Genomic DNA, 8,056 nt, shown 5'->3' on the forward strand with positions numbered 1-8,056 from the left:
TTTGGAGGTAAAAAGCTACCACTTTGATCATGTCTTTGATAGATCTCTTTCTAGGGAGTTTTAGGGCTTTTCCCCCTTATCTTGTGGTTCTTGAGTTGCTGGAGCTTGCCATGGGGTTGAGACTCCAGATCTGGACAAAATAAGGTCCCATGAGCCCAAAGATCCAAGCTTTATCAAGCTTTGGGCAAGTTTCCATGCATGAAACCTTTATGGAGCTTGTTTTGGCATTTTGAGCCCTAGATGCCATGCATGAACGTAAAGCTTGCAGATTTACGTGATGATTCAGTCTTAGAAGGCTAGATCCAGAGTATGAGACCTTATTTCTGCCTAAAATCGTTTGAATAAGAAAATGCACTGAAGGGACTTGACGAGTTGGTGAGCCGACTCGACGAGTCGGTTAGAGTTTTCCCCGATGAGTCTGGACGCGCTGTAACTCAGCGAGTTGAGGAGACAACTCGATGAGTTAAGTTGGATTTTCACGACATTTATGAGGAAACAAGGGAACTCGACGAGTCGCATAAATGCACTCGACGAGTTGGGTCAACATGGACTGTTGACTCGAGTGTTGACTTCTGTTAACTTTAGGGTTGGTCAAGACATGGATTATGGAGACCATGGAATGGTAGAATGGCCTTTTACCCATTCCAAGAGTTAGAGTGAGGGGTTAGCTTAATTTATTTAGAGTTGTGGTTATAAGTGTTAATTAGAGATAATTATGGTATGTAGGCGGGGATTAGACTGTTCGAGGGGTACGAGGCTTACTTGCTTACTTACGAGGTGAGTCTTCTCACTATACTTACCTGAGTGGTAACATTGTGTGACCAGAGGGTCTTCTATGCTTATCTTGAGTTATGTGATATCATGCATTATGTCTTTGTGATTTATGTTGTGTATTATCCCGAACTTTATTGAGTTAGGACCGGAGGGTTCAACCCGAGTTGTGGGACTAGAGGGTCTCCACTGAGACACATTGACAGGATGGTCTTTATCGAGATATAGCCATGAGAGGCTAATGAGATGTGTGTGGTGTTTTGGGGAACTCACTAAGCTTTGTGCTTACCGTGTTATGTGATATGTGTTTCAGGTACTTCTCAGGATCGCGGGAAGGCAACGACTTGATTGTACACACGAGATGGAGTTTATGTTTTGAGGATCCTGGATTTTATCAAACAATTTATGAATTTGTGTTTTTGACACTTGAAGTTTTTGAAAATGAATTTGTGATATTGAGAATTATGTGATTTTTTGAAAATGAAAATTTTGTTTGAAAATTTACGGTGTTACAAGAAGCTTCTGTATGTTTCTAGAACATTTTACCATTTTTAGAGAAGTATAGGATGTTCCAATGTTTTCTATGATGTTTCATAACCTTCTAGGGTCTTCCATGACATTTTCGAATATTCCATGGTCTTCCCATATGTTCTGGAATCTTTCATTTTCTTCCACTATATTCTTTCCAGCGCATTCTAGAAAAATATATTGCTTTCTAGATAATAGGAGTCGTTACATTGGGCTAGTTATGACCTTTTAACATACCATAAAAAATATATTGCACATAAATTAAGACTGGAAAATTGTTAGGAAGTAATGTGGAAAAAACACTGGACCAAAATCACACAAGACACAATATTTATGTGGTTTGGTTAAGGTGACCTACGTCGACAAGCAGGATGGGAGTATTCTTTATTTATGAGCTCTCAAAAAGAATTTACAAGTACAATTCAACAAAGATTCGCCAACTCACTAGAATTCAAGACACAAACAAATGACTACCATACATCCCTATTTATAGATTAGGGATCAGACCTACAACCCTAATGGGCCAAGCCAATTAATATATAGGCTCATGATAGGTGTCAACCAATCACAATCCGCCATGTAGTAGATGTTGGAACCTTCATCCTTGAGATACATCACATGAGCATCAACAACATCACACATGATGGAGCATCATGATCCATAGTGGCTCACTATGATGCAAGAGTGACACATCAAGATCACCATGGCTTATCAACCATCATGGTGATGCATCATGCAATAATCATTGAGCATATTCAACATCTGATCATCCTTGGACAATCTTGAACATCATAGTGAGCATCATAGCATAACTGGCTCATCAAGGGATACCATGGCTCACCAAGAACACATATGGCGCACCTTTGTACCAAGATGACCCATCATGCATAAGGATGACACATCTTATGCGTAAGTGGCACATCCTCTTCATGAGTGGCGCATCAAGCTTCCAAGCTGGTAGACCAACTTTAAAAATGGTGCACCCTCCTTCTAGATGTCATATCTAGTTTCCAAAGTGGTGCACCCTCTCCATAGTGGCACATCTAGCTTCCAAAGTGGCACATCTTCATCGTGGATCATCAGAAGATGCTTCATTCCCTTCTCAGGTACTCCGTTTCTTTCTCAGATGGTATGTTCCTTTCATAGATAACCTATTCCCTTTGTTAGATGCTCAATTCCACTCCAAGTGCTCAATTAAACCTAAATGTTCCACAAGATTGCCCCAAATGCTCAAGTTACATTTAACAAAAATAAATTACTTAAAACGACCGGCCTACAAAAAATGTATGGTATAAATTTTGATATATTTACTTACAAAGTAGTTAATCAAAAGTTTAATTGCTCAAAGTCAAATGGCTTAATCAAATAATTAGTTAAAGGAAACAAGTTAGATTTGTCAAAAGAATCGAAAATTGTTCAAAAGATATTTCTATGTGCACCCAATTTAAATCACAATAATAAAGAAATTAAATTACTTAATCAAATACAACACTAATTATTTTGAAATTTACAAAAAGATTTTCAAACAAATAATTTTTTTAAAAAGATATATATATTTTGTTTTGTTTTGTTTTTTTTTTTGAAACAGGGATTATATTAAAGAAAGCAAAAAACAAAAACCTGCCAATGAAAAAGAAGGCAGTGAGAACAAGAAAAACATTTTTCAAGATACTAAAAGCACAACAACACCATTTTGACCAATTAAACCACCAAACTTATCCTTATATTTGACTGACTAAACACCAATAAAATAGGGATCGACTAAAAAGATATCTCATTTTACCATTTAGACACATTGTCTAATTATTAAATTATTTTTATTAGGTGAAAATGTATTGTTTTCCGAAAAAGTTAATTACACATGATTAATGATAGGTTGACTTTTGTTAAAGGATGTTCACGTTTTGACTAGTTAATTACACATAAAATAAAAAGATGTACAGGTTTTAACTTAGTTAATTATCTGGTTAATCGATTTTGCCACATCTAGTGTCTTATTTATGACCACTTTGCTGTAAATTTCGAGATGACCACCATATTAGAAGCCTAGTCACTTAATACGAGACACAACGCATGTTTTTGATTAATATTTCAACCCGCAAAATATTATTCATTTTGACCATTTCTCTAACTCACTTATCTATTCTACCATGTCCAGTGTCGTATGAACACTTTGTTCTAGTGTTCTAGACCTTCAAGATGGCCATAGTAGAGGTCTAATTAGTCATTCAATACAAACCGTGGTTGCAACGAAATCTTGGTCCAGACACAGGGGTAATGTTAATCAAATGGTCCAAGAACCATGGACCCTCGTTTTAAACTATGATTTGTTTTGTCCTAGTGCGGTAGTGCCAATGTTTTTTTTTTCCTATATAAAAAGGACACTCAATGGGGCTTCAAGGAGACAAATATGGCCTATACAATTACCATTAAACTTATCGTTTTTCTGTATTTAACCTTGATCTCTGAAACTACACGTAATGTAAATTCGATCAGTAGTCTAGATGAGTTATCCTCTTCACCGATTAATCAAGTTGGCATATGTAGCTTATTGATTGAGACGCAAGGCTACACATGCGAAGAACACAAGGTATGTGTTTACTCGGTTTATATATGAGGTGATAAAATCTAAAGATAAGTTATCTGGTATATATTGGTCACAAATTTGGTTTTGACTCGTTAACACTTATTTTGTCCATCCGTTATCGGGAATAACTAATGTATTAAATATAATTACAGAAACGATTAGTTTAAGTAATTAAAACAATTTAGAAAGTTGTAACCCTTGAATATATACTACTACAGTTCAAAAAAAAAACATGACTTGTTTGAACTATTCTTTTATTCATTTAGCTATATTTTTCGTTTTACTCATTGGGCCTATTACTAATAAATGCACTGAAATCGGTTCCTGTTTACATACTTCGGTTGAAATTGTATAATGTTCTTTTGTTTTTTTAGGTGACAACAAAAGATGGTTATATACTTAGCATGCAACGGATTCCTACTGGACAGGGAGGTAAAAAGTCAGACAAGCCCCCGGTTTTATTACAACACGGGGTTCTTATGGTAATTTTGCAACCTATACGTGAATACATTAATGACATCTTTAACGAAAACATTAAATACTTCAGTGAATTGAGTAGTTTTTGTTTTGGTATACGACAGGATGGTGGGACATGGGTTTTAAACTCTCCTGATGAATCTCTTGGATTCATTTTGGCAGATAACGGTTTTGATGTGTGGATTGCGAACACTCGCGGAACCAATTATAGTCGTGGCCATACATCACTTAATCCTAGTGATCCAGTATATATGTTTCCTTTATGATCATGACACGTTTTCTGCTTTGTAAATCAGTTTTGTGATTATTTATGGACTTTTAAAAAAAACTGTGTATTAATTTTCAGGCTTATTGGGAATGGTCGTGGGACGAATTAGTAGCTTTTGATCTCCCTGCTTCGATCCAATTTGTGCATGATCAAACAGGCCAAAACATGCATTATGTTGGTCATTCCTTGGTAATAATATCGCACCAAATAGTGTAGCTAATTTATATTTTTCAAATTAATTTTGCTACGAGTCATCCGTTAGTATATTTATTTAAATGTGATTCAAGACTACACGATCCAAATAGATATCGACCCGACCCGGCAAAAGTAAAGAATAAGTGTTTAAAACAGGGACGTAGCCAATATAGGGCAAGAGTGGGTCTTGGCCCACCAAACAAAGACATAGACAATAATGTATTCTGTCCTACTAATTTCAAATTTTGAATGGAATAGGCCATATCACAACCCCAATTCCTTTTATATATATATATATATATATATATATATATATATATATATATATATATATATATATATATATATATATATATATGTCGATTAGACTCTATTTTAGATTATTTTAATGATGTAAGACACCATTGTGTGCATCTTAAAATAAACAATTTAGTTAAAAATGCATATATATTTACATTTTGTTATCATTTGAAGAATTTTGTCACTCGTTCATATTTTGTATATTATTTGACCTACTCTAAAACAAAATCATGGCTACGCCACTGGTTTAAAATAGGCTAAGTGTTTGAAGTAGGGTGTGGTGGGCAGATTCCCCTGAAGTAAGGAGCTACGTTAATCTATGTAGTTGGGTCAACTCTGTTCTAGTTAATTAAGATTATATTTTATAGTTTGCATATATAATATGGTTGAAACCTAAGGTTTCAATTGTAGTATTGGTTTTTTAAGGTCACGAAAAAGAATAGTATCTATACATATATTTCATATTAACTGAAACATGTTAAATATTGTGCTTTTATGTTTTTTTTATGTATAGGATTTATTGTCTCGTTTATTCTTAACAATTTGTGTTTTAACGTGTCCAATTATCATTTCTCAGGGAACTTTGATTGCTTTTTCTGCCTTTTCAAAAGACCAAACATTGGACATGTTAAGATCGGCTGTTTTGCTTAGCCCTATCGCGTATTTAGGCCAAATATCTTCAACTCTCGCAAGAGCCGGTGCAGATGCTTTCTTAGGCGAAGTAAATCTCTTCTGTTTCATAATACGAAAGTTTGAAATAACCAATGGTTGTTGGTTACAAAATCCAACTTTAGCTCTTTCTTCTTTACTAATATAATTTTTAGTTTCTTGCTAGTTTTTATTATTAAGATTTTATGTCAATAAAAAAATGTTTCATTGTTATAAAACAGTGTCCCCGAATAATGTTGTATTCTTTTATGACAGGCCTTATATTGGTTGGGTCTCCATGAATTTGCTCCAAGAGGGTATTCATCGTTCTCAATTTCATAGTTTTAATCATTTCCTAACGGGTGTCATTTTGTCGCAATAAACATACTTTCTTGAATTGAAATAAACAAAATGGTATCTTGCTTGCCCAATTCTACAGGAAAGCTGTTGTTGATCTTCTTAGTGTTATATGCAAAATGCCTGGCAACGATTGCAGCGATTTGATGACATCATTTACTGGTATTTTTGTAGCTTGATTAAAAATATTTTGTGTAAAAAACAAATTGACAACAATTTGTGTTTGTGGTGATGTAGGGCAAAACTGTTGTGTGAACTCTTCTATGACGGATAAGTTTCTTGAACACGAACCTCAGTCGACCGCAGCTAAGAACATGATCCATCTTGCTCAAAGTAAAACATTTTATCTGCTAAATATGGTTTTATATATAGTTATACTTAATATATTAATATTTATGATAAGAAAGAAAATATAATACTGATGGGGTCAACCCCATTTTATTCATAGTACTTAATTTAAATGTCCAAACCATTCACGAACGACCTACACTCATGGATACAAATAGGTGCGAATATTGATAGTGGCACATCGGTCGGTCGCAGACTCATTTTGTTTAAAGTTTAAGGCTAAATGCAAAAGGAATATTATAGCATTTTTATGTGATTTTACAAATTCATACAACATATTATCTCAACCATTTAATGAGTATTAATTAACTTATTAGTTTTATTACCATCTTAGGTAAATCATCTTACATATATGTGCTCACACATACACTAATATACACATGTCCTATCATCAGGTTTCATTTAATATTAATAAAAAATAGCAAAATTTTCATTTGTCATATTCTATTGTTCAAAAGTCACACTCTACACCACCCACACACATATTAGGTTTTGAACCTAGGACCTTTATTATGTAACTACATAGGGCTTGCTATTACATGATATTGTTAGAAAAAAATATTTTAATTTGTGTGGATCAATAAAATTATGAAAGTATTTTGCATTACTATAAAACTTTTTTTTTTTGGAACAACAAATCTAATCTACTCCTAAACTCCCACCTATGTCTCTCACGAGACTTGAACCCTCAATCTCAATGAGGGAAGAAAACACTAGATACCGCTAGGCTAGAAGCCCTTTGGTATTACTATATAACTAACCCAAATTTTGATCTCTAACTTCAGTTTAATAGTCATAAAATAGTTGTATCATACACTTAAATACTATTTAAGACTCGTTTATTTATAACTCTTATTGAAAATCCGTGTAGTGATCCGAACAGGAACTATAACAATGTATGATTACGGAAATGTTAATGATAATGAGAAGCACTACGGACAATCCACGCCTCCGGTTTATGACATGGAAAGCATCCCGAAAGATTTCCCAATGTACCTCGGTTATGGAGGGGCAGATGAGTTGGCTGATGTGCAAGACGTCAACACACTGCTCAAAAGCGTTAAGGATCATGATCCGGATAAGCTTGTTGTACAATACCAGGAGGACTATGCACATGCTGATTTTGTTTTTGCTGTGAATGCGAAAAAAGTTGTGTATGATCCTGTCATGGCATTTTTGAACCTCAATTAAAAAAACGTGACATCCGTGTATTTTAATGAATGAATTTATGTTTGTACATTAAGTTTCATAACCATGTGAATGTATCAATATAGCAAAATTTTCAATTGTCAGATTTTAAATTTAGATGTTTGATAGTTTATAATTGCATATGTTTTAATTTACAAATGATGACATATTTTTTGTATATCGATTTGGTTGAAGGATAAATTGTATGTAATAGAACATGTTTTAGTTTAAATTTTGTATTTTCAAGATTTATGAACATTTTACGTATATTTATGTTTAAAAAAATGACAAAAATAATGGAGTGTGACTTTTAACAAAATGTTCATTTTTCAAACTTTTTTTTCAAAATGGTTGTATATTTCACAGTGGAACCACTATGAAATGTGAAC

The 8,056-nt window shown here is 33.9% G+C and overlaps 1 protein-coding gene across 1 annotated transcript; it reads left to right on the forward strand.

Annotated features, from left to right (window-relative positions):
• The first annotated feature begins 3,709 nt into the window (after positions 1 to 3,709).
• Positions 3,710 to 7,670, forward strand: LOC145140826 (triacylglycerol lipase 2-like). The gene is made up of 9 exons (XM_079074203.1): positions 3,710 to 3,889; positions 4,261 to 4,368; positions 4,468 to 4,608; positions 4,710 to 4,820; positions 5,704 to 5,847; positions 6,051 to 6,091; positions 6,214 to 6,293; positions 6,369 to 6,464; positions 7,351 to 7,670. Exons 1-9 carry the CDS (start codon positions 3,710 to 3,712, stop codon positions 7,668 to 7,670), a joined length of 1,221 nt encoding a protein of 406 aa, XP_078930329.1.
• The last annotated feature ends 386 nt before the right edge of the window (positions 7,671 to 8,056 follow it).

Source organism: Lactuca virosa, chromosome 9 (assembly GCF_052849685.1).
Source record: "Lactuca virosa cultivar CGN04683 chromosome 9, Lactuca_virosa_CGN04683_v6, whole genome shotgun sequence".
Classification (NCBI taxonomy): domain Eukaryota; kingdom Viridiplantae; phylum Streptophyta; class Magnoliopsida; order Asterales; family Asteraceae; genus Lactuca; species Lactuca virosa.

Coding starts and splice junctions, on each gene's coding strand:
- LOC145140826 (XM_079074203.1), top strand. CDS start 3,710: ATGGCCTATACAATTACCATTAAACTTATCGTTTTTCTGTATTTAACC. Junction 4,369..4,467: donor TACAACACGGGGTTCTTATG/GTAATTTTGCAA, acceptor GGTATACGACAG/GATGGTGGGACATGGGTTTT. Junction 6,092..6,213: donor CATGAATTTGCTCCAAGAGG/GTATTCATCGTT, acceptor CCAATTCTACAG/GAAAGCTGTTGTTGATCTTC.